We start from the raw sequence: 27,590 nt of genomic DNA, 5'->3' as shown, positions 1-27,590 counted from the left end.
CTCTCTCTCTCTCTCTCTCTTTCTCTCTCTCTCTCTCTCTCTCAAATAAATAAATAAAATAAAAAAAATTTATAAAAAAATAAGTGTGTATGTATACACAATGGGTTATGATTCATCCATGAAAAAGAATTAAATCCTGTCATTTTCAACAAACATGAAAAAAAAGCATGGAACTGAAAATAATATGTTAAATGGGAATAAGTATATTAAATATGTTAAGTGGTATATGAAGACAAATTGTGTACCGTGTGCTCTCATGCATATATGGAAGCAGGAAATGTTGATCTTATTGATCTGGAATGGAACAGTAGCTACTAGAGGTTGGAAAGGTTGAGGGATGGAGGATAGAGAAAGGTTAATTTAGGGGTAGAAAAATATAGTTACAAAAATTAAGTTGAAGTATTCTATAGTACAGAGGGCCTGTAGTGAGTTTATAATATATTTGAAAATAGCTGCAAGGGAAGCCTTTGCAACTCTATTTTGTTGTTTTATTTTATTTATTTATTTTTTTAGTTTTTGACATGCTCGGGATTGAACACAGGATCTTCCACATGGTGGGCATGCAATTTAACACTGAGTGTAAAATTTAACAATAGATCAGCATCTCCAAGGAGTAGATTTTGTTCCCAACTCAAAGAAAGAATGACTATTTGAGGAGATGAATATGTTAATTACTTTCATTTGATCATTGCACATTGCATACGTGCACTAACTCATCACACTGTATCCCATTAATATGGATAATGATCATGTACCAGTCAGAACATCTCACAAGCTTTACACAGAAGGAAAAATGGTCTAGATAAACCTTGGCAACAGCCTTCCTTCCCCTCCTTCCTCATTTACTGAGCACCTATTATGTGAAAGCCCCTTTGCTGGTCATTAGCTATACAATGCAAATTCTTACATCTGCACGTCTGGTGGAGGACAGGGTTTAGTGGACTTGGGCCATGATAGCAATATACACAAGTGCTGTGAGAACACAGAGGAGGCCACAGCCAACTTCTGGAGGACTTCAATGAAAACATGTCACCTGGAAAGGATCTTGATGGTGAAGAGGCATTTATTTCCAAGACCAGATAAGAGGCCAGGCATGATGGTGCATGTCTATAATCCCAGCACTTGAGAGGCTGAGGCAGGAGGACTGTCGTGAATTTGAGACCAACCTGGGCTACAAAGTGAGCTCAAGGCCAGACTGAACTGCATAGTTAGACCTTGTCCCAGAGAAGCCCAAAAACAAACAAACAAAAAAGCCAAATAAGAGGAGGAAACTGTATATCAAAGAGACGCAGTGTACAGAGGAACTGAGATGGAAAGGAACAGAGCAATTCCATTTGAAGGACTTGAGTAACTTGGCAAAGCTGCGTGGTGGCGGGGGATGGGAGAACAGAGTTATGTTGAAAAGAGTATGTGGGGAAGATCAGAGGAAACTTTGTATACATTCTAAAGTGCTCAAGGGTTTTATGTGTGTGGCCAACCATGTTGGCTTGCCAGAAAACCAACCATTCTCCAAACCCCTTAGTACTGGACAAATGCAGATGACTGACCTCTCCAGTGGTGATTGGGATGATACTGTAGCAGTGTGAACGGCCCCCAAGGTAGATCAGTGGGCAGCAGCTCCTGTAGTGACGGCAGTGAGAATATAGGTTAAGCTCATGAGGCAGTAGTGTTGGTTGGGTTTGGAGCAAGGAAACGACTTCAAGAAATATCTAGAAGACAGTCAGTAGATGTTGAAGTAAATAGATGTTTGAGGGACTGGGAGGAGAAAATTAAAGTCAATTCCTAAATTTCTGAGTCATACAATTGGATGAGTAATGGTGTGTTGGCGATTCAGTGAGAGAATGCTTAGGTGACAAGTTTGTTTTGGAGTTTGTGATTAATTCTGATCGTGGAGGTGTTGTGGAGGAAGTTTCATGTGAGTAATGCTTTTAAAGACTGCTAGGATGTATATTTTTGCCTCTAGGAGACAGAGCAATAAAGTTGAGATAGGCATTTGACAAAAAACAAAGTGAAACAAAAACAAACTAACAAACAAAAAATGAAAACTTTAAACACTTCCTAGAATAAGAGTATGAGCATGGTAAAGCCCAGGCACCCCTAGAAGTGGCGAGTGGCTGTAGGGACATACTATTTCAGGTACAGCTTTGCCTAACTTGACTTGGTTAACAGAAGGGCAGGCGTAAGGCACCCTGTTGCTGTGACTGTGGGGCAAGTTTCCACTGCCCAACTTCTGTGTCATAGAAGGGCCTGGGTGTTCACAGGAATGTGGAGATGTTGCTTCCCTTTGGCTTCAAAAAGCCTCACGCATTTACCACCTCTGCACAAGGCACAAATTATCGGTTTTCTAGGATGGCACTGTATAAAAATATTCCTGAGAAGGACATTCCTTCTTTTTAATGATTCAGTGTGAAATTTAAGTTGACGTGAAATTACACCTAAATTTTTGTTTTTATCAGAATGAAAAATAAAAACAAAAAAGTTTGTTATAAACAAAAACTTTTACTCCTTTTGACCATTTTCTTGTGGAATAAATTTAATGATCTGTGAACAAAAATATGAACGTGAATGGAGCTAAAGATCAAGTCACTTGTCTGTCACTTTTACACAGCTTCAGAAATCATTTGGGGTGTGGCTATTAGCCTAGAAATGCTTCTAGAACAACTGCCCCTTCAGAGAGTCAGTGTCATGAGACAAAGAATCAAAAGTACAATGATAATCATCTGAAAGTGTCTGCTACTTTCTCCCTTTTTGATTGTGAAATTACTAATATGTATTAATATATTTAACGCACATTAGGCATACATTCATATATACTCAACCTGTGTGACAGCACACAAGCTATGTACAGCTGAATGAGCAATTATAAAAAATGAACACTCCTTAATCACCGCATAGGAGAAGAAATAGAACAGTGCCAGCCAGTCAGGGAGAACCAGTTGCAGTAGCTGTTCATGGGCCATTGGTGACATTATTATATGGTTTGGGTAGTAGATGAGCTAACACTTCACTGACCTAGAAAAGTGGAGGTCATTGAATAAGAACATGGATTGTAAAATGCATTCATGATGTGGCTTCATTTTGATAAAAGAAAAACTTAATATACACTGAATTATACATTGTGGTGATCTGCAGGTTGTAGCAGTATAAAGGTTTTGTGTTTTAGCGGGGCATGGTGGCTCATGCCTGTAATCCCAGCACTCAGGAGGCTGAGGCAGGAGGATCACTGCGAGTTTGAGCCTGTGCTACAAAGTGAGTTCAAGGCCAATCTGTGCTGTATAGTGAGATGCTGTCACAAAAAGAAAAAAAAAGAATTGTGTTTTTATTTTCTGACCTATAAAACATGTATGTATTATATTAAAATAATATATGAACTCCTGAAATAATATTATAATCTGACCCAGCATTTTTTTTGCAGAATCAGGGATTGAACTCAGGCCCTTGTGCTTGCCAGGGATGTGGGTAAGATATTTTAGAAAATAGGAATTCTGGTCTCCTTTATGTCCTACTCTTCATCTAAGCAATTTTCTATCCTTGTGAAGTCTTTCACTTAGTTCTCTTTCACCTATTTTAGTTTCACCTCTTGCCACTTTTCTCCACTTCTTGAAGTTCTCAAGAAGACAAGGAGGCTTCTTTTCTATCTGTCAAAATCAGAACCATAGAGCTGAGTGTGCTGGTGCATCCCTGTACTCTCAACATTTGGGCAGCTGAGGCAGGAGGATCACTGTGAATTTGAGGCTAGTGTGGGCTACATAGTGAGTTCAAGGCCAGCCTGGACTACGGAGCAAGACTCTATCTTAAACTGAAAATAAACCAGCCGACCAACGCATCATGGATTGATGATGTCATCTTGAGAATTTCCGGAGGCCGTGTCCAAGGCCGTGCTCAAGTTCAGAGACAGCTGTCGAGGCTCACCGTGCAGCCTTGGCACAACGGGCGATTCTCATGCTCACTGGGCCACGGTGGCACAGTGACTAGGGAGTCATGCAATGGCCTACCTGGCCCCTCCTGGGGCTGAACTTGGGGCTTTCTGCCTGCGACATGTTCCTTCTCTCAGAGATGCTCTGACAGCTTTCCGGCAGGTGGTCTGTACTACGTGGGCATTCCAATTTGCATAAACAGTGTAATGAAAAACATCTTTTATGTTTCCCTATCAGAACGTTGAAGCTTGAGCCAGGGCCATGTGGGCAGCTTTGAAAGGCTTCTTCATCAGCTTATGACCTCCAATGTGCACCTGTGAGAGGGCTGCAAGCTGTCACATACGAGGCGTTCAGATGGCTCTTATTGCTATAAAAACAGTTATCAAAAGATACAGGGACCCAAGAGATTGTATGATTCAACCCTTCCTGTTATGCCTGGCAAAAAAAAAAAAGGCCAGACAGAGGAAAAGGATGCTTAATAGGGCTAGAGTTTATATTAAAAAGCAGGCTTCCCATTTCCAAGTCAGTAATTTTCTTCCCTCTATACCAATGGTTGCAAGCCAGTGGGCTGTAGCTCATGACAAATCCTAGAGTTATTACTCTGAGCCCAAGTCCTCATATGACCAATAAGCATTGACATGGTTTCTCTGAGCCAAAGTAGATCTCAACTATTTGAGAGTGTGTGGCATGTAAATGTGCAAAAATGGCATATAAGTGTGGAAAAATGTACAACCAGTTTAATAATATATCAAGACCCATGTAGTCATTGTCTGATTAGAAAACAGGATCCACTAGTGTCCCAGAGGTCCTCTTGACCATGACCTGTCCCTTTGCTCTCCCTTAACCTGGAGATAAACTCTCATATGACTTTTCTAATTATAACTTTCTGGATTGATTATCTTCTAACTAATTAGGCATGTGTTGTAGTTTAGATCTTCAGATGTTCTCCAAATCCTCAAATGCGGATGAGAGGTCTAGTGAGAAGGTGGGGCACCAGGACATGATGTGTCAGGGAGCACCCTTGGGCCTGGCCTCTCGCTCCTCAAGTTGCTTCCTGTCTTCCAGGGAGTGCACACCCTTCCTCCCTGGTGCCCTTCTGCCCTGAGTTTCAGCCTTGGAGCCGCCCACTGTGCACGGAACCCATAGCAACTGGGAGCCAAAGTGAACCTTTTGTCCCTTAAATTGTGGCTGTAGGGTATTTTGTTCCAACCATGGAAAAGCAAACTAATTTATTTTGAAAGTTTATGTAATGCAAATCACACTGTATTCATGCTTTGCTTCTTCTATTTCATTCTTGAGATACATCCATTTTATTCACTAGAACTGGGTTTATTCACTTTCATTGTAGCAGGGTATATCACTGTAGGGCTATTCTTATACTTTTTAAAAAATATATATTTGTGCCACTGGGCTTCACCAAGGCCTGAGCTGTATGTCCAGTCTCATTGTTTTATTTTGAGACAAGAGCTCATTAAGTTGCTGTGTCAACAGCTTAGGCTGGGCTTAAACTTGGGATCATTCAGCCTCAGCCTTCCAGAGTTTTGGGTTAGAACATTCAAAAAACTCATTTAAAAAGTCAGTCCAGTAGCAGATAGCTCAGTGGACTAAAGTGCCTGCTTAGGCAGGCTCAAGGACCAGGGACAGGCTCAGATGGTAATTGAAACTGGGCTTGATGGTATGCGCCTGTAATCCCGGTGGTTGGGAGGCTGAAAACAGGAGGATCACTATAAGTCTGATCTGTGTAATGTACTAAAATACATTTTAAATACACCCTGTACTAAAATACATTTTAAAAGTCAGTCCACTGTTGCTGAACTTTTGGATTACACTCACCTTTGACTTTTCTTTGGTTGTATGTTGTGGTACACGTGTGTAATGTTTCTGTAGCTAATATGCCTGATATGAGCTTGTTTGCCTTCACAGTATGCATCTGTTCAGCCTCATGACACTATACCAAACTGCTATCAAATGTGGGTTATTTGTATGTTTTGAGATGTGTCCTATTATGTTGCCCAGCTCCTGTTTAACTTGTGGACCTCAACCTCCTGAGTACTAGGGCTATAGACACCATTGTGTCTGGCCATTGAAGGTTTCAATACTTTATCTCTTATGTTAAGGAAGGGCTCCTCATACTAAAAAGAGTGGAACCATTGGTCTACAGCAGTGGTGGTGGACCTATGGCACATGTGCTACAGATGGCTGTTAGTTATTATTGAAAGCTTTAAAAGGTTTGTCATCACTGGTCTATAACACGCTTTCTGCTCACTTTTATAGACTTTATATAGCTGTGGATAAAGACAAATGAAGATAAAGGAAGATAAAGTCTGTGGTCAAGATAAATTCTCCAGAGGTCAAAGAGAGGCAGCATGACCTTGAGAGGGGACCACTGCTTTTCCTATGTTTTATTTTTATGTGTCCTTTTCGAGAATTCTCTCAGGATTTCTTGGCCTTATTGAAAAATGAGGAGTTTGCCTGGATGCTTGCTAAGCATTCAGCAGGTCCTCAAGGATTGCGAGCATCACTTTTGGCCTCTCTGTCTACCAGCCTTGTAATGCTCTTTCTTGTAATGTTTTCTTCCTTAGATTGGAATCCTTGCAATGTAGTCGGAGCCATTCATTCACTGAAGACATATTTGGGAGCCCGTTATATTATAGAAACTGCTATATATGCCAGGGATCCTGAAACACACACACACACACACACATACACACACACACACACAAATATCTGGTGTGGCTAAGGGCTGCTGAAGATTAAGTGTGATGAGCTGGGGCTGTCTGGGTGGCTGCTTTAGGCCATGTGATGAAGGAAGCTGAGATCTGAGTGACACAGTGGGGCCCCGTGTCACTGAGCATTCATCAACCAGCCTGAAGTCTATTTTCCCTCATAATAACAGCTCATAGTTGAAGAACACTTTCACAGCCTTCATGCATTTTATTCCCATGATCGTTTTGTGAAGTATGCATTATGATTTCTATTATTTAGCTGGGGTAGTGACTTCCTGGTGATGAGATGAGCAAATGGCACAGCCAGGTCTGGAGTCCGGGAGTTTTGCCCTAATGTGTGCTGCCTTTTCTAGACCCAGGGCCCATGGATGCTTGGTGCATAGGCTGGCAGTCTTAGGTGGTCATCCTGGAGAGTGCAGTGCCTATGCACGTGTCCTGTGCATCCCAAATGTCAGGGTGCTTTGCTTTTCACACTTCTGCCACTGCATATGTAGGATTTTCCCCTTCCAAGTACCAATTCTCTGGACCTCAAATGAGTGTTGTATGATTCTACCTTGAGTAAATGTCAGGTTCCGATGGTTTATAGGCTCAGGCCCTTGAGTCTGTCCCCTCTTCCGATGTCAGTCACAAATATCAGATGGCTGGTTGCCATTCTTCTTTCTGATTTGTGTACAAAGTTGAATACAGTTCCCACACTCCACACCTTTTTGTGTTTGACAACTTGCTAGAGTAGTTCACAACATTTTGAAAGTATTTCAGTTATTTTTAATGGTTTATTATACAAAGAAAAATGAGTATGTGTATGAAGAGGTAGACAGCGTCATCTGGGAGCATCTTGCCAATACATTTGGGGTAAATTTCCCAATAAATATCCTCCTGGCACCTAGACATATTCGCCAAGCCTGACGCTCTGATCCGGATACCAGAGGTTTCTGTAGAGCCTCCATTGCACATTGATTTTGAACTCAGTCTCTAGCCTCACTCCCCTCCCTGGAAGTCAGGGGATGGGGCTGAAAGTTCCCAGGGTCTGGCTAGCAGTCCCCAATCACTGGCCATCTAGGAGGCATCAAGGGTTATGTTGGGTTTTCCCACAGCCTGTGCATGTTAGTAGCCTCTTGTGGCTATGATGAGATCCCTGAAAAATCCAGCCAGCAAAGGAAACAATTTGGCCCATGATGCATTTGGAGCAAGGTCACTGACGTCATTGCTTTCCAGCCCATGTTGAGGCAGAAGCTTTGTGGTGGGGAGGCAGAGGAAACCTGCTCACCTCATTGTAGCCAGGAGGGGGGGAAGGGAGTGGGGGAAGTACACCTCCAGAGGTATGTTTTTAGTGGCCTACTTCCTCCACTTGAACCCCACTACTTAGAGTTTCCTTCTGCTCCCCAAAACACCAACAGCTGGGAGCAAGCCACCAACACAGAAACTTTTGGGGGACATTTAAGATCCAAAGCATAATAATTAGCATGAACACAGGTATGACACAAATGGGGCTCAATATGAATAACAGACACACTCCTATTTTTGAGGTCATTTGAAGAGTCTCCTTGTTTGTGTTAGGAACTGGGATCAAAGGCTGAACATAGTTTTTATTATAATAAAAATATCATGTCAGCCTAATAACTCAGTGGATTAAAGCACCGACAAGCTGACACAGGGGTCAGGGGTTTGATCCCCGGGCCTGCTGTGCTGGCCCCCCCCCCAGGGCACGCTGAGATGGTGATTGACACTGGGCGTGGTGGCGCCCACCTGTAATCCCAGCTCTTAGAAGGTTGTAAACAGGCAGATCACTATGAGTCCAATCTAGTAGTGAGACCCTAAACACTCTGTAGACCCTTCCCTAAAATACAGAAAAAATATATATAATAAAATATCTCCAATGAGAGAAGTGTCAATTTTAGCTGCAGAGAAGCACTCAGAAGCTACGTGTGCGGCTGGGTTACCTGTGTCTTACCCAAGATTGCCAGACCCAGAGATTAGAGCGTTGCCTGCAGGAGCCACTGTCTGGCTAATGGGTGGAGTTCCTGCTTCTTGTTTCTTCACTCTGCAGTTTAAAGCTTGTGAAAACCTGTTTCAGGGGAGCCTCGGAACTTGTTCGGGCGGCATGTCCATTAGCACAAATGTGAACCATCAGCAAGTGTTCAAACACTGTTCCCCGTGACACCTGCCGGTGCAAATATCAGAGCGCTGAGGTGGAGGGAGTATCTTCACGTGAGCAGGCTTGTTGGGTAGAAAGAGTTTTAATTAAGAAGGACTTGGCTGTGTTACCTGCCAGCAGGGTGACTCCGTGTGCCTTCCTTCAGTGCTTTGAACTGGATCTTCTTATTCAGACCCCTAGCTGATGATGCCTTCTTTACAGAATTGTGAGAATTAAAGCCACATGTGGGAAAATGGATAGTTTGAAGGAGGGAAATGTAGGAAGATGCTATTATTCACAGAAATGGTGCCTTTTCATGACCTTCAACCCAAGTTTGGGTGAACAATTATGCACAGAGCTGGGGTCATCTCCTTGTCTGCACCCAGTGGGTGGGAGGCGTTGCTTTCCTGCCAGCCAACTGGTATGACAAGGAAGAGCTGCCATAGCACAGCTTGGTAGCATCCTTATTTGCCAAGGCAGCTAAAGCTCCAGGCATACCTGTTCCGCCTACTTCCACAGCTGAGCTCTTGCCCTGCTGGAATGCCACAGGTCGCAAGCTCTGCCCTGACTTCCTGGGAATGCCAGCTTAGGGGTCCACCTGTGGAAGCTTGGGACAGATGTAGCTGCATTCTTTAATGGCTCAGCAAGACTTCTTTGGCTAACTGCTGGCTGGGAGAATGTAGATGCCTTAGAAACCAAGCTTTCACCTAACCGCTGTACTCATCTAACCATGTGTGTGACTGGGTTGACTGCGACCCTAGTACCCTGCACTACTCTCCTGTACAATCAAACGCACCACCCCGTCCTCTGTGCGCCTTCCTGCCGTCTGCCCTGACACCCTCCTCAGGGTCTGTGCCACACCACACCAACTCCTGCCTCTGATGCTGTGTATGTTAAATTGACATCTTGTCATTCAGTAACTTTATGTTTCCAGACTTGGCACCTAGGCTGAAGCTGGGCCTTCTGCTTGAAGCCCCTCTTTCCTTCCTTTCTGTCCCAGCTAATGAAACCTCACCAATTCTGAGTCAATTTCAAGCCGCAATTCTCCTAGAAGGCTTTTTCTAATTATCATCTCAGTGGGATCTCTTCATCGTTGGAAACTAATTTTTCCCTTTGTGCTCTTCATATGGCACTTCATATTTTCTGTCCTGAATTATAGTTATTTTTAAATTTATCTTCTCTCCTAGTAGCCCTCTATGGGTGATAAATTTATCTCTAGCAGACATACCTTTCTCACAGCCTTAGACTTAGTTGTCAATTTTAATAGAACTGAAGTGAAGAGACGCAAGAGACTTTATGCTGGGGACTGTGGCACTGCAACGCATTTGTGGTCATCTCTTCGCTTCTGAGCCTGACATCTGGGACAAGTGTTATTCCTCTGTTTCAGCAATCAAGCATGAGAACCTGGGGGTGGGTGACCAGAGAGGGTCAGTCCCCTAGCTGGGAATGAGAGAGAAGCGATGCTCCAAATTGAGAAAGGGCACGAGAGCCTGCGACATTGCAACTCTCTCCCACAAGGCACAGAGTGGTGGCCAGGATGTGTGGCTGCTCATGGTCCCCTCAAAGCTTTCTCAGGCCACTGCTCAGTGTGTAGGAAAAGTGTTCATGCAAAATGGGACCCGGTTGTCAAGGATTCAAGCAATTCTTGGAGATCATTCCTCTATTTTTGTAAAGTAATGTATACAACTAGGAAATCAGCTGTTTGCACAGTGGTCATTGTAAACTTATGTTCTAGAATGGGGAGCAGAAACCAGCGTACCAGGTAACCCAACAGGTTCTTTCCTTCAGCCTCAGGCTCTTGGGTTAGCTCTCTGAAGGCAGGAATTTGGGAAACAGCCTACTTTTAGAGACAGATTCCAGAGAGGAAGAAAAAGGAAAAAAAACCAAACACCCCCCCACCCCCCAAAAAAACAGATAAGCATTCATTCAAGACGATCTGGCTTTAGAGGTGAACTTAAATGTAATGCAAATGATGAGCCCAGCCAGCGTCTGTAAGGACCAGAGGCACAGAGCAGTGCTGGGGCTGCTTGTGAACTTGGGTAGACATTTCCTCAGGAGAGTTATTTCACTACTAGTGCTCGAGAGGAGGATATGGTAACCTTTACTGGGCTAGGGATAGGAAGAGTGAGGATTTATTAAGTTCCACCCAATTCCTCCTCCCTATAGCGTTTCCTTCTTCTTTTTCCCTTTTCTTCCCTCCCTCCCTTCCTCCCTTTTCTTTTCTTCATTTTCCCCCCTTAGTAGTCCCTTACTTATTTATTTAGCAATTATTCACAGCATGCTCAGCGAATGCAGATAATATATACGGTGCTGGAAAAAATATATTAGAGGGAACAAGTGAATGTACCCTAATTTGACACAATTCAAGTTTATTTGTGTGTTGGAAGGCACAGAAAGGAGAAAACAACTGAAAAGCACAAACTGCAAATCGTGACAGTGTCATATGGTACTATAAAGGGTGCACCATATGAAGGGCTTAGTTCCACAGGGTGTTTGGCTAAGTCCTCTCTAACCCTAAAGCCATTTGGAAAGATAGGAAGCAGTCAGCCACAGGAAGGTGGTGAGGCCAGAGAGAGTGGGGTGCACTCAAGGGAATGGAAATACTCCTCAAGGCTTTGGCAGAGTGAAACTGAGGAAGAGAGGCCCAAGAGAAGGTCAGGAAGGACAGGGAGAGGAGGCCAGGTGGGCAGTTTGCTTCTCTCCTGCACCTCAGTTTCCTGATGAGCAAGGTGAGTTTCTGGACTGCAATGTGACCACTACTGACCTTAGAGGCTGTATTAGCCGCTTTTTATCACCATAACAAGATACCTGGGGCAATGTGTGTGAGGACAAAGAGGTTTATTTAGCTGATAGTACCAGAGGCTGGGAGTCCACGCAGCATGGTACAGGCTCTGGGGAGGGCCTCAGGCAGATGGCAGGAATGTGCTCGGGAGGAAGGGAGAAAGCCAGGTATCAAGTTCAGGACTAGGCTCAGGCTTCCAGAGCACCTTGCTCTGTCCAGGATCTAGTCCAGGAGACCAGTACTCGACTCCCAGGTCAGGTGCCCCACGATCCCTGTGACTTCCCCTAGGGGCCTGATCTCCAGAAGGCCCCAGCCCTCCCAGAACTGCCAGCCTGGGGCCCAAGTTCTCAACTTGTGAGTCCTGAGTGTTAAAGAACATTCAAACCCCAGCTGTGTTCATAGAATAGGTACATCCCTTCTTTGGATGAATCTAATGAGAACTAAACTAAAATTTTCTTGTTCTCTGGGACTGAGGATGCCAAAAGTACCTCAGGGCACTGCCTAGTGTTCCCTGGGGGACAAAGGCACCCAGCTGGGACCTGCTTGCCTGCAGAGTTGAGGCTGTGGAGCCAAGGAGCAGGCCCAGGCAGTGCGGTGGGGCAGGGAACCTGGTGTGTGGTCTTAGTGTGGGACAATGAAGAAAGGTTGGCAAGACCCAGAGGAAACAGAGCAACTCTTTCACGATGGGACATCTCTTGGTGTCTTTTACCAGGCCCGCCTGATTCACTCTTTCTTCCACTAAGTCTTCAGGTGCTCACAGTTTGATTGACCATAATCTTTGGTTCAAGACACACTGTTGTTAATTAATTAATTAATTAATTAAGTGTATTTGGTTCAAGGTCTTGCTATGCAGCTTGGACTCTTGGTGATCCTCCTTGTTTTCAGCCTGCCCAGCGATGGGATTACAGGCGTGTGCCACCACACCTGGCAGCAGGGCCAGTGCAGTGTGTGGTGCCTGGGATCAAACCCTGGGCCGTGTGCTTGCCTAAGAAAGCTCTTAGTCCACTGAGCTATCATGTCAGTCTGTTAACTATTTAATTTAATTATTCCTTTATACTAATGTGATGAACTCACCAGAACATGCAAAAGGTAATGCCCTGGTTGTAACCTGGATTTCATAGTATTAAGCTGTCATTCCCCTTCCTTCCCTTCATAGAGGTGATGTTGTCCTGAATCATATATTCATCTTTCCCTTGTTTCCTTATATCTCCATAGTGTCCTAAAGTAGCCTTTGATTTTAACTTGTTTTGACTTTACTTATTTTTCTCTTTTTTGAGACAAGTTTTCACTACATGGTTCAGGCTGGCCTTAAACTGCCTGTGTGGTCCAGGCTGGCTTCGAACTTGCAGTGATCACCACTGCCTTGTCCTCCTGAGTGCTGGGAAGACAGGCATGTGCCATAATGCCTTGCCTGGTTTTGACTTTAACAAGGGATGCTTGTGCTCTTGTAATCCTTTGCACTGACTGTTTTCAGCTTCTGCTGTTGCCAAGATTCCTTCGCTCATGTTGCTGCGTGGTGCTATAGCTCGTGGGTTTGGTGTCTGGGCTAAAATCCATTGTGTGAACAGACTGGGGTGCAACTGGAAGGAATTTGGTTATCTCTTGGATGCTTTTGTGCTTATCTTTTTGTGTTCTTCAGGTGATTCTTGTAGTGTAAGAACAAAGACAATATTGTCAAAATTTATGATTATTTTAGGGAAGAAAATAACTGGAAAGGAACAATTTGAAGTTCTGGACAATACCAGGTTGACAAGAGGCCTGTCTGCAGTTCTTTCTCACTGAATCTTTAGGTATCTGGATTAGGGAATTCAGGCTGAGTGTTTCTCACCCAACTCTCAAAGTCCAATTTTCTTAAAAGTGTGGAAATCTCTCTTTTGTGCTAAGCAGTGGCAAACAAGAAACTACTGAGGCAGAAATTTTAATAAGTGTTTGAATGGAGGTGAGCCGTGAGGTAAATTGCATTCATTTAGCACAATTTGTTGTAATGCATGGAAATTACAGTGAAGTATTCTTTTCCTACGCAACATTGGAAATAGGTAAATTATGTTCAGGGAGGTAAACTTTTTAAAATGAAAACTATTTAAAACTTTCCAAGATGTAATGAAAAATTGTCTTCAGGAGACTAAATGCCTCTGGGGCCCACAAGATTTATTTGATTGAATGCGTTTAATTTCTGTAAGGAAGGCACACAGTGGTCAGGAGGAGAGACAGTTAGCGAAGGTTCCAGAGCCCGCTTCAGATCCTGTGTTCACAGCTGGCTCCACAGCAAGAGGACAGTCCTGCTGGTGACACGGCGCTGCTGGAGAGAGGACACGTTCTTCACACCCACACTCACATACGGCCGGGCAAATAATACCATGCATGTTTAAATTTTAAAATTTATTATAAACATATTGCCATTAATCTTCCGCAAAATATTCCCATATTCCCCGTCCTTTGTAAAACATGACAGCATGTCCTCTTCCACCTGGTGCTCGACATCCGGCACCGGGGGGCTTCTGCGTTGCACAAACCTTTTGAATCAATTCAGGCCACTCAGGCTGTCAGGACAGCACAAGCAAAGAGAGTGCTGAAAGAAGATTTTGCCAATCGCTTCAGAAAGGGCAAGGATGATGGGATAAGTGTATTGGAAACAAGGGGCATTCGTGGCAATGTGACTTGTGGCCGTAAATTGTTTCTCATTCTGGTTGGTGTGACAACTCCACGCCCTTCCCTCTTGCACTGTACCCTTGCCTCTGAGATGGGCTTCGCTTGAGTCTTCTTCATGAGATGCGTTCTGCTGGCACTTTCTGGGACGAGGCAGCTGAGAGCCACCCTCCAGGGGTGGAGACCACCAAGCAATGACATCACCCTAGCCAAGCTTCTTTGGGTGCAGCACTGTCCCGCCCTGGCTGTCCCCCTCAGCTGCATTGCCAGGTTCGTGTATCTTCACACTTCTTTAGTCACTAAGTGCAAACCTGGTTTCAGGTCCCAGGTAAAGTACGTAGGGTTACTTCATAAAGATCACCCGGGTTCCGCCTTGTCACCACTCTCAGGGCAGGCCCTTGGGAGAGCCTGGATATCTCCCCTTCCCCGAATATTTATGGAGGAGGTCCTGTGTGTGTGTGTGTGTGTGTGTGTGTGTGTGTGTGTCTGTGTGTGTGTATTTTTCAAAAGAGAAGGACTTCAGATTTTTACCTTTTATGGGTCCGGGATGCAGAAGCAGTTGCTTTGTGGGAAATTGTTTGGCTTCTGAGTATAGTGGCCCTGGGGCGGAGAACGCCTGGACACCAGGATATCAAAGTTGACAGCCTTAAAGATATAAGGACTCTGGGTGCTCAGGGACAGAGGGAGGAGAAGGGAAAAGGGGCACCTCGCCATTCTGCAATGCACGCAGTCTTCCACAAGCTTAATTATTTGTGCAATATTCTTTTCATATTTTTCTCATGTTCTTGTTTCGGCTCATTGATCCCTGTGTGTAGGAGGCAAGAGTTGGTGGAGTGTAGGGTGGCAGGGATCGTTCTCTCAAGCATTCAGGGACATGGGGGGCACTCAAGAAATAGAGACGGCAAATTGCTACCAGTTGATAAGAGTGGCACCAAGTTAATTTTTGCAATTTTAAACCCAATGTCTGTTAATAGTTCCTGTGATGCAATTCACTCTGAGTCAGCACAGATCAACCCACTTCAGTAAGCAATGATTGAACTTGCCTTGCCCGTATTTTTCATCTTTTTTTTTTTTTTACAGTAAATTCAGCAAAGCTATGGGTCGGGAGTCACCGAATGGACTCGTAGTGTCCACCAGCCAGAGAGCTGGGACACAGTGCAGTGACACAGTGGTCTAACAGGAAGTGGTTCCTCTGCCTTGGCTGGGGCACTCCGCTCTACTGTTGCTCCACTATTCTTATTAAAAGCTCTGCTTTCAGATGAGCATTTATGAAGTTACCTTTCTGTGTAACCTGTTCGCTCTGCTTTGCTTAATTATTTTTTTAGAAAAATTTAAAAATATTTTATTTATTTATTCCGTACAAGGTCTCACTATACGGCTTAGACCCATGGTGATCTTTCTGACTCAGCTTCCCCAGTGCTGGGATTACAGGTGTGCGCTACCATGTCCAGGGTTCTGGGGCTGGCACGGCATGCGGTACTGGGGATTGAACCTGGGTCCTTGCACTTGCCAGGCAGAAGCTTAGATCACTGAGCTATCTCCCCAACCCCTGCTTTGCTTAGTTTTATTTCTTTGTGTCTCTCTTTTCTACTAAACTAATGAACTCCTTCAAGCTAGAGATGTTGTCTCGTTTATCTCTGAGTCTAACACATGGCTGCCTTTGGCAGACACCTAGTACATATGTGGTAATTTAAACTGGAATTAGAAATAGGCTAAGAAAGAGCTGTTCAGTGGGAATGGCCAGCCCCTCTTATCTTCTGCGTGCTGTAGGAGTCTCCAGAGTGGAGTTACTTATGAGCTTTGCATCTTGGGAAACTTAGTAGATCTGTTTTCAACTGGGAGAGTGTATATGTAAAGTGCTTTGTGAAAAAAAAAAAAACAATAAAGTACTTTGTGAAGGTCTTTTAAATGCCCATAAATGTTAGCTCCTAGCATTATTATCAATAGTAATGAGTTACTAATAACAGTTATTATTATCTGCAATAACTTTGAACTCCAGTTTTCCTAACACAAGGATGAAGATAATAACTTTTGCCTCCTTTATCTTAACACTGAACATGAAGATGCTTTGGAGACAGTCGTCTCTCATTGCACAGGCCACAAGGAAGGCCCGCTAACAGACAGGCTTGTGCCGGCTACATGGGACTCAACTGGATGGAAATATAAAGAAGCTGTTAAATGTGTAATTCAGGGGCTGGAGAGATGGCTCAGTGGTCTAAAGCACCTACTTGAAACAAGCTTGGCAATGCACAGGGACCACGGTTCAATCCCCCAGCACCACATGCCAGCCAGCCCTGCCCCCTGGTGGGCTGAGCTGGCCACACACACACACACACACACACACACACACACACACACACATAAATAAATGTTTAAAAAAATGTGTAATTCAGTACAATGAGGAATTGATGAGATGGGGGTGTTGGTCTGTGCTAAAGTGTGGAAACTGAAAGCGCCAGAGCCAGATGGTGGCTGAACTTGGCACGGGCGGGAACGCCAGGATCTGGGCCCGATGGAGTGCGACTCCTAGGGCCATTCTAACCTTGGCCTCTGGACCGCAGTGGTGTGAGCTTGGGGCCAAGGAGTATTCATGTCCGGGCCCCTACTGGGCTTTGCCAAGCAAGTGCAGAGCTTCTATTTCTGAATTAAGAAGTTATACCAAATGGAGACAGCGTCTCAGGACGCCTTTCAGTTCCCACAGCACCACACAGAATAGGCGATCACCGAATAATCATACACAAAGGCAGCCTCAGTCACAGGTCACAGAACCTTCCTGGGAATGGAGCTTTTATCAGGTGAGGCGGAGAAGTGGGTGGCTGTCGAGTCCTCTGTGCAGCTCCCTTGTCATCCACAGAGGCTGTCTCAGCAAGAGCAAGACGCCCACACTAGGAACCCTGGGCTCTAGTGCCCCATAAACACGGGCTGGAATTTCAGGTCTCCATCAGGGAATGGGAACAGGTCACAGCAGGTGGTGCTCTGCAGCACCTGAGTGAATCCATTCACTTAGAGTGCACAGCAGCCTACAAGGTGGGGACAGCACTGCTCCCACTTTATGGATGACAAACTGAGGAACAAAGAAGGTCTTAGTGAAGGTCACACATCCAGTGATGGAGGTAGTATCTGTCCTTTTAGGCATGGCATTCTACGACTTCTCAATTTTAGCTGTTGTAACCAGCATAAAATATGAGTCATGATGAAAAATGTGGTAGTTACTTACATTAGAAAATACATTCTCTTCTTTTCCTTTTTTTATATTGCCATTAATCCCCCTCACAGTACTATTCTTCATGTGAAACATACTTAGCCCAATGTTCTTTTTTTCTGTTATAATTTTATTTTATTTTGATGAGTAAAAACAAAAGCAAGAACAAAAAACAGGGTAACATACAACAATACATATGTTACAGATTTTCAAAACAAGAATGGCTGATTAACAATGGTTGATATATTATCTATTTTTATCATCAAATCTGTTGCTCAGATTAACAGATATAGTTCTGCAAGATTGGACATATGATTGAATATTGCAGCTTGCTTTCAAGACATCTTAAATTTTTGTTCTTGTCTTTTTTTTCTTTTGTTACTTTTCAAAAATTTATTTTAAAGAGTATAGTAATGATTGATATAACATTGAAAGTGGTGCATATTTAGAAGACCAAGATGACAGGTATGCAAGTATGGTTTTTGCTTACACATTGCTGTCCTCGTAGTTGCTTAGTTCACAGTGGTCCATTGTTCTTGACAGTTTGTGAAGCAGTTCTGGAAGTCATCTTTCATTACTGTCTTTATAAGGTATGATCAAAATTCGCTGAATGCTGGGCTGGGGAGATAGATCAGTGGAATGAGTGCTTGCCTGGCAAGCACAAGGTCTTGAGTTCGATCCTGGGTATCACACACACACACACACACACACACACACACACACACAAATCACTGAATGTGTGGCCATGTGCTGCTCAATGGAAAGGCAGTCTTCTACATACATGACAGGGTGCTCTCATCTACCCTATTCATGACAGATGGCACCGTGTGACTTCTGGCTCTTTCTCAAAGTCACAGTGACCATGAAAGGTCAAAGGTTTGAATTGTTTCAGGACTTGGAGGCAACCATGACAGCACAACCAAAGACATTCACAAAAGAGGAGTCCTAGAAAGGCTTCAGAAGGTGGCGAGAACAATGGGATAAGTGTGTTGGGAATGAGGGGGACTGTTTGGAGGAGAATTCATAATAAAGTGCTTTCTTAACTGTAATTTTAAAAAGGTAAACTTCTCCCATAGTTTCCAACCTCATTTAGTATATGTGACTATGGGACGCTGTGGTGGGATTGCAGCCATAGAAGCCCTAAAGGTGGTTTTCTGTTCTGTCCCAGACTCTTTTTGGAAGGAAGAGTTTTGTCTGGATTATATGTATGTTAGAAGTGAGAATCCTATTTTGTTCAAATTTATATTCTCCAGGATAAAATATCTTCTCCTGACAGGCAGCAGGTGCTCACCAGGGTGAAGTGAAGTAGACCATATAGTCTCTGGATTTACCTCTTCGTATAAAATTTGTTTTGTGGGCTGGGGAGATGGCTCAGTAGAATAAGGGCTCCCCTGGTAAGCGCAAGGGCCTGAGTTCAATTCTCAATTCTGCAAAAATAAATTTAAAAAAATAAATAAATAAACTTTGTTTTGTTACTGAACAAGGGAGGATGTGGAACACACAGCTCTACCTTCAACACCTGAAGCCATGTTGGTTGTTACCCTCTTTGTGATCAAATTCTTCTACCGAAACCAGTGTCCAACTCAAGGCCCGGTTGTAGTTGCTTCTGCCCGTGTCCCTGGTCCCAGCCAAGGGCATCATTTGGTCACTATCATCAGCTACCTTCCTGTCAGATGGCTCATGTCCATGCCCACTGTGGCTATGAATGAAGTTCCAGGATCAGCAGCCCACAGACTTGGAGTTGGATTTTAGCAGCAGAACTTCCAACTGCGTGGCCTTGGACAAGTGGTGCCGTGTCATTCAGTCGCTAGGAGCTGAGACCCATTGCTTGTGAAATAAGGCCAATACTCTCTCACTTCAGGGATGTTGAGGACAGAAATGGTTGGGGGACTTACAGAAACCCCTGTGTCTGAACACCTGGTGCAGTGCGTGGCCTGGGGTAGCTACTGTGGGGGTTGTAGAATTGACTTCGCTGGCTCTTTTTTAGGGGTCTGGAATCATATCTGAAACTTTATTTTATTTATTTATTTATTTATTTATTTGTGTGTGTGTGTGTGTGTGTGTATGTGTGGCCAGCTCAGCCCACCAGGGGGCGGGGCTGGCTGGCATGTGGTGCTTGGGGATTGAACAGCGGTCCATGTGCTTTGCTAAGCTTGTTCTAAGTAGGTGCTTTAGACCACTGAGCCATCTCACCAGCCGCTCATATCTGAAACTTCTGTCTGTGATCCTACTACTCTTTCCACCTCTCAGCATGATCTCTTCTTACCTTCACCAACTCTTCTCCTCTGCCCTCTGTTTATCGCTAAAAATCAGCATTTGTTAGATCAGATTTAACTAACTTATTTTTTTGTTTTTAGTACCGGGGATCCATCTCATGACCTTGCGCTTGCCAGGCGGGTGTTTATGCCACTGAGCTACCTCCCCAACCCTCATTTGTTCACTTGTTGCACTTAACCCATACCCAGAGTCACTGTGGTTCTGTTTCAGGAAATATTTGGCTATCGGACTCAAGACTGCCGGAAGGCCCTCTGTCTTGCTGGATCCATCTTCTCCCTTGGACTCCTCCCCTTGGTGTTTTACTGGAGGCCAGCATGGTGCGTTTGGGCACACTGTGTCCCATGCTCCTTGCAAGAAGCAGACATTGTCTTATTGAGGACAACGGTAAGTGTGCATTTGGTTTTGCCTGTGAAGATCCTTTTCCTGGGCACTGTGTGAAGGGATGTGTGTGAAACAGATGGCGAGTGGTGGCTCTGGTCTCAGGGTATGTTGCCGCCTTGCATTCTGCCCAGAATCTTACGACTTTTATATGCTGGTATTTGTTTAAAAAGATCCATTTCATAGGATATTACTTTAAAATTATGACTTTTTGGAATACCAGAGAACAGCCATGATGAAGGCTAAATGCAGTAAGTAGTGTGAAGTAGTGATGTCAGGCCTCAAGCTACAGAATTCACACTGACACTGACTTCCAATGCTGCTGTGTCTAAGTCTCCAGAGGAAGGGGATGCAGATGGGGGTGGTGCAGAGGTGGGAGGATCCCCCTGAAGATGAGGCTGTCTCTGCTGATGTGAGAAAGCAATGGTCATCGATGGACATAGTGCATTCTGCAGATACACTAGGATAAAAAAAATGCAGCCATGTTGGGTCCAAGGTCATTGCCTCTCTGTTAAAGTGAAGAACTAATTAGGTGAGTTTCTCTGTATGTGTTCTCAAACCACTTCGACAATGTGTGGCTTTCCTGCCTGGGGGTCAGTTACACAAGGAAAGTGACTTCCAATTTAATTGCTGCCCCCTGGGTTCCAGGGATTCCATTAATGAGAGGCGGCTCTCAGGCTGGCCTGGCTGCTCTTCCTGGAGAGAATGAAAGGGCAGTCTCATAGAGCATTCCCTTTTGTTTGACTTTCTCAGTGGTTCTAATAAGGCATCGGATGACCTTGGCAACACTTGGCCTCGACTGACAACCAAGTTATTGATAAATCAGTCTTTGTTAGGAATTCGTTTTTTGGGTATGTATAGAAATTCTTTTTAAAATTTTTTTAATTTTTTGGTGGTACCAGGGATTAAACTCAGGATCTTGTGCTTGCCAGGCAGGTGCTTATTCCACTGAGCTATCTCCCCGGCCCCCAAGCAATTCTTATAGATATTTTTTTCATTTTATGTATTTGGTACAGGGTCTCATTATGCAGCTTGGGCTTGTAGCAATCCTCCTGTTTTCAGCCTTCCCAGCACTGGGATTACAGGCGTGCACCACCATGCCTGGACTTGGTTGCAGGCTCAGCATGCCCCAGGGGCAGGGCTGGCTTGGCATGTGAGACCTAGGATTGAATCCTGGTCCTTGTGTTTGCCAAAGCAGGCACTTAGTCTACTGAGCTATCTCACCAACCCCTTAGAGATCAATATTTACTTAATGCATTAAGAAAGAAGGATAGCAGCAAGATTATGGCTGGGCAAAAAAAAGGTGTCTATATTGCAATCTGACTTATAACAAAACTCAGATTAACATTAAACCAAATTTGAAATTGGATGAAGTTTGTCTTTGCTGACTTGCTGCTGTAGGGATGGCTCCACTTCTCATTTTGGATCCTGAACCTTTCAAGAACTACCTGTTCTATGTTTTAGAAAATAGACCTGACGTGTGAACCTGATTCAGGTGACAGCTGAGGTACGGTCTAGTAAGTTTAGGGATAATTCAAATAGAAGGGGTCAGGGAGATGGCTCAGTAGAATAAATGCTTGTCTGACAAACGCAAGGGCCTGAGCTCAATCCCTGGTTCTGAAAAAAAAAATTCAAGTAGAGATTCTTGAAAAATAATCTCCAAGACTTTAAGAAAGCAAGAGATTATTGGTGAGGAAGAGCAGCTCATACTGCTGGTGTTGAGCTGAGCTCATGTTCTATCGAGGTCTTACTCATGCATATTGACAAAGACGTTCAGATTGTGCATGAAAGAAAAACACTCAGCACTCACCATAGAAGCCTGCATCATTCAATGGGTGAGGAAATGGGGGCTGGGGAGGTGACACCATTTACCTAAACTTGTATGTCACCGGGAGGATGAGCCAGGAGTCAGGGCTGGGTGTCTTAGATTCCAGTCCAGGACTCATAGGTCTGTATGATATAAACCAAGCAAATTGTTTTTCCCCCTTTGAGTTTCTTATTACTTCTTTGTTATTGTTTTGTTTTGTTTTTTTCCTTTAAGCAAATCTTACATGTTTATATCTGGTAATCTGAACAACTAATTTAAAGATAGCATCATGTAATACAGCAGGCATTGTTGACTATTACTTTGTTTAGTGAAATCTTGTATCATTTCTAATTTTTTTTTGTGCTATCACTAGTTTTATTTATTTGCTATCACTAGTTTGGATTCTTAAAAAAAAAAAGCTATAGCAATTAGACAAACATTTTTCTTAGGGTAGGGAAGTGACGCTAACTTTCCTCATATCTACTGTTGTGCTGAGGCCCCTGTCAAATCGCTTGACTTTTTAAAAGGGAAAAAGTAAAAGAATATGCCAACCTGAAGCGATGATGACAATTCCACTAGCGTCACCAGCTTCTTGGCTTTCATTGGGATATTGTCAACCGTGGAAAGAGCAGAAGGCTGATATCGGAGCTCAAGTCTCAGCCCCGCACTGCCTTGCAAGCTCTGAGCCCAGTTCTCCTCACCCACGAGAGGGGACAATGGCATCACTTTTCATGGGTGTCTGAAATTTTAAATGAAAAACTACTGAAGGCACCTGGCCCAAGGTCTGGCCTACAGCGAGGTGCAACAAATGCTACTTGACAGGAGGCTTTGTACCCCAAGTGCACCCACACCTTGTTCCCGACTCCTTTTGTAAAGGGAGCTTAGTTTTACCTCTGAGGAAACACTGGAGTCTCTGAGTGTGTCTCCTTTTGTTTTTCCTGTCTGCAGAAGCTCTGTCTTTGCCTGGAAAGGGCATCTTCCATGTTTTCTAGGTCTTTCCCAAGTAGTTAATAATCTAGCAAATGCTGAAAGGTACCAAGGAGCTTCTATTTTAATTAAATAACTGCGTTATAATATGAATAAGTCAAAATATCTGCCTAGCAAATTTAAACTTTCTATACCTAAGTTTTATTGAACAGACTACCTCTTTATCGAAAGAATCAGATCGGTCTTTGAAATCTTTAATTTTTTGATTTCTTGAAAAATCTTTTATTTATTTAGTACAGGGTCTTGCTGTGCAACTAGGACTCATAGTGGTCCTCTTGTCTCAGCTTCCCCAGTGCTGGGATTACAGTCACGCACCACCATGCCCTGTTTTGGTGACCCACAAAATAGCAAGGCATATGGTACCAGGGATTGAACCCAGGTCCTTGCGCTTGCCAGGCAGACTGGCAAGCTGAGCTCAGACTGCTCAACTCTCTGTCCAGCCCCTGAAATCTTTTAGAGTAGGTTCTAAAACAATTCAAGAGACTATTTCCAAGGTTAAGTGATACAGAAGAGCTTCTTTTGACCTAGGCAGATAAATGGAAGTAGAAACGAGGCATTTTTAGTTTCCTGGGCCTTCTACTTTCTAAGTTTGGAAATGCCAGGCTAACTGTTATATTTGAACCAGGTGGATTACCTTATTTATCTTATTCCAGCCTCTTTTTATAAGTACTTTAACCCTTGGGATTTAAAAGCAGCATAAAAAATCACTTCAAGTTCAGGCCTGTCTTATGACTTCTCCTGTGGAGGAATTCAGTATACAAAATTTACACTTCTGAGTTTGCCTTTAAAAAAAAGTTCCAAGCAGATGCTAGAAAATGAGTACTTTTCTCTTAGACATGGGAATAATGTAATCCAAAAATGATGAATTGTAGTTAAGATGAAGTACTTAAAATTTTATGAATAAAATAACAATAATTTACATTTCTTACTCTTCTGCGCTACCCTCTACAGACTTGTAACTTTAGCAAAATACCATTGTTTTTGTGTACATCTGTCTTAGTTACTTTTTACTTGTTGCTGGGACAAATACCCGACGCTCAAAATGAAGGAAAGGTTTATTTAGCTCATAGTTACTGGAGGGTTCAGTCCATATTCCACTGGCTGCAAAGCAAATGACAGCAGTTCATGCGGCAGAAAACAATGAAGAGCAGAGGAGGAGCGGCAGCTGCGGCGTCCAGCAAGCCTCTCTCTTCCTTTTGGGCTGACTGCAAAGACCAGCGCTCCACGGCGAAGATGGGCGAAGATCAGAGAAGATCGGAGCTCCTCCAAAGGGGTTCGGCTGCCAATATCAAGCGTCTCCGAAGACTGAGACTTCTCCACGGAAGCGAGGCAGGGTGGCAGGAAACCAGGCGAGGCGGCAGGAAGCCTTTCTCAATTCCTGGGCCCTGCCCACCTGCAGGGCTAGGCCCCCATGCTGAGATGTGCTGGAGCTGATTCAGCCAAATGCATCAACTAACACAACATCATTTTTTTATTCCTTCTCTTCTCTCCTCTGGGCCAGGTCATTGCTGTTCTTGATGCTTGGCCTTCCCATTCCCAGTGTTGAAAGTGGTCAACATTAGCTAGAACGTTTGACTGAGTTAATGACACACAGATGAAGTTCTAGCACCAGAGAAGCCACACACTAATCATTATCTTAGGACTGCTAGAGCATATTGGCCAAAAAGGGGAACAGGGAGGTACACATGTCACATGGAAAATCAAAGGCAATGTCCATGTATATAACTACAACAACAACAAAAAAGAAAATCCAGAATAATTCAGCATATACTTTTTGAGAAAATTGAGTTTTTATGTTTGTCAGGCAAACACTGCGCCACTGAGCTACATCCCCCACTCCTAAGTTTTCATGTTTGTTTCCTTGTTTTGTGAGTAGAATGAGTGCAGTAGATTATCTGGCTCAATGCCTGGAGGATCAGTGTGCAGTGGACAGTCTGCTGAGGCCTACAGAGTGCCTGCATCTCGACACAGCTATCATCCCAGGGCTTCACACGTGCCATCTCCTTTAGTCCTCACGAAGAGGTGGGTGCTGCTTTAGTCTTCAAAGAAAAGGAATAGAGGCAGAGGGGGGTGACCCGCTTGTCTATTAGGGAAGGACTTGTGGGCCCTACCCTCATATTCATACATTGAAGCTTAACCTCTGAAATATTTTCAGGTAGGTCCTTTAAGAAGTAATTCAGGTTAGGTGACATCATACGTGATGCATGAATCCAACAGGCCTAATGTCCATAGAAGGAGAAGAAGGGACACCAGAAATGGGAGAACACAGAGCAAAGAGGCAAGGACACGGTGAGAAGGCGGCATGAAACCAGCTCAGCTGGCTCCTTGACCTACAGCTTCCAGCTTCCAGAGCTGTGAAACAATGCACCGCTGTTGTCTAAGCCACCCAGGCTGTGGGATTCTGCTCTGGCAGCTTTTGAGGACAAATGCATTGCCTGAAGTGAGCCAAGGGTGACCCTGGAAGCCAAATTCAGGCACCCAGGCCTTTCAAGGAACTGCCCAATACTGCTTGCAGAGTCTGCTCGCTGGACAGGGAATGACGAGCTCTTTAGTTCCCACTGGCCTTCAGCTCTCAGCACTTGTGCTTCTGAACATTTGACTTAACTTCTCTGTACCACCATCAGTAAAGCGAAAGGCAAATATTCTCCAGAGGAAGGGCCGAATGAGACAGCACATGTGTTAATACTTTCCAAAGTATTAAATCACAATGTAAATGGCTCTTCATTATGGAGAATAATAGCCTCAAAGCTTGATCTTATAATAGAGGCATTTCTCAGAGGCCAGCTCACAGAATCTCAGGCTGATGGCTAAGGAAAATCTAGGTTGAAATGGGGATGGGCCAGTGAGTTTTCAGAGAGGAGATGTTGCCCTAACCTGATATTATTCTGCTTTCTCAACTATGGAACTTTATTTTTAATTTTTTTATTTTTGAGCTGAAGTTTTTTTATTAGCTCATAATTACTTTTCTTCAGGTTTGTTGAAGCAGTATGTGAGACAACACTTGCCATAATAATGTCAGTCAGAGTGGCTGGCCATAAGAACTCCTGCGCCACATTCGTCTGAAGTGCGCTCTCGACGAACAGGACTAGTGTTGCCATTTTCATCCACCTTATAGTACTTAAGGACAGCCAGCTGAACCTTCTTTCTCTCATGCTTATTCTTCTTGGGCATGGGTAAGACTTCTTCCTTTTTGTAGCACCAGCACGGAGTCTGAACACAAGATGAAGGGTAGACTCCTTTTGAACGTTGTCATCAGGCAAGGTCTGTCCATCTTCCATTTGCAAAAATCAGCCTTTGCTGACCAGGAGGAAATCCTTCCTTATCCTGGAGCTTGGCCTTTACATTTTCTATAGTGTCTGAGGGTTCAACCTCCAGCATGATGGTCTTCCCTGTAAGGGTTTTCACGAAAATCTGCATCTTGGCAGCGGTTCCACCACAGATGGAGGATCCAAAAGGCTCAACTATGGCAGTTTATTTTAGCGTGTTTCAAATAAAGTAGTAGTAGAAACTATAAAACTATTACAGATTCAATTAAATTCTCCTGGTTTAATTGAATTAAATATGTATTGCACACCTACTTGGGACACGTGCTAGTGCATTAGAGAAGGAAAAGTAAAGCACCAGTCATTGTTTTAAAACAAGCATAATCTCTAGAAGGAAAAATGTACTAGGACCATTCCACACTGGGGGAGGAAAGGTACTAATCCACAGAGAGATTCTGCCATGATCCTCGCAGCTCTTGGCGGTCCCAGGGAAAAATGGTGAGGGGATGAAGGAAATAAGACAAGAGATAAAGCTGAGGTCAAGTGGAGCCCTCTCCCCTGATGAGGAAAGAAACACTGCCCTACCACCAGGGGGGTGTTTACATATGCTTTTGACAAAGTTAGTATCGTGCACACAGGGTTGCCTGGTGACTAATGACTGGAATTATCTCAGGCAGCCTGATGTTTTTCTCAGGACTGATGTAGCTTGATTGCTTTAGGCACTTTGACCTTGTCTTGGTCACACATATGACCAATTTTCAGCCTCAGCCACTCCCCACAAGAGTCAGAGGATTTAGGTTAAAATTCTTTTAGCACATGATTTCCTCTCTTGGGACTGTCCCCACCAGCCTGAGTCACGTTTAACTCTTACCTTTATGAAACTCAGAAAGGCTTCCATGATTTTATGGACGTGATTAAACCTCTGTTATATAATCCTACTGTAATCATGAAACTTTCCTAAGTAATGCTTTTTTTTTTTTTTGTGGTACCAGGGATCGAACTCAGGACCTTGAGCTTGCCAGGCAGGCACTTATGCCACTGAGCTATATCCCTGGCCTGGAGTAACTCTTTTAATAGTTTGCTTTTTATATTTATTTGTGCAGTGATATGATGAGTTCCATGAATCTGGCTTTTGTTGGTCATCATGGTCCGTCCTTGTGCCTCTGCCTGTGAACGGGCACTATGACTGGGATCCATATGTGTCCATTGGGTTTATGAAGGAAAGAGAGATGCAGGGTGGGAGCTCTGGGCTCCAACATTCCCTAGGTGGTACAATTACTTGTTCTTTCTGCATTGTCATACATAAGTGGAGATAATAGTGCCCATTTACCAGAGTTGTTATTAGAAAATAATAGGTGATTCATTGGCCAAGCATTGGCTGTGACTCATCCACATGGCTGACACTGACAAAGGTTCTACAATCTGAGGTACAGGATCTCAGGATAAATCCTGAGGGCATTTCACTGACCTT

General features: G+C 43.9%; 1 protein-coding gene across 1 annotated transcript in view; it reads left to right on the top strand.

Annotated features, from left to right (window-relative positions):
- Atp13a4 (ATPase 13A4) overlaps positions 1-27,590 on the top strand; it is a 164,198-nt gene that overhangs the window by 26,031 nt on the left and 110,577 nt on the right. Inside the window, exon 2 of the mRNA XM_023704135.1 lies at positions 19,895-20,068. Within this exon, the coding sequence (XP_023559903.1) occupies positions 19,895-20,068 (174 nt within the window). The remainder of the gene's footprint in view (positions 1-19,894; positions 20,069-27,590) is intronic.

The sequence above is a fragment of the Octodon degus genome, unplaced genomic scaffold (genome assembly GCF_000260255.1).
Source record: "Octodon degus isolate 3935 unplaced genomic scaffold, OctDeg1.0 scaffold00189, whole genome shotgun sequence".
NCBI lineage: Eukaryota > Metazoa > Chordata > Mammalia > Rodentia > Octodontidae > Octodon > Octodon degus.
The sequence above is the reverse complement of the archived record's forward strand: the minus strand, read 5'-3'. Positions and strand labels throughout refer to the sequence as shown.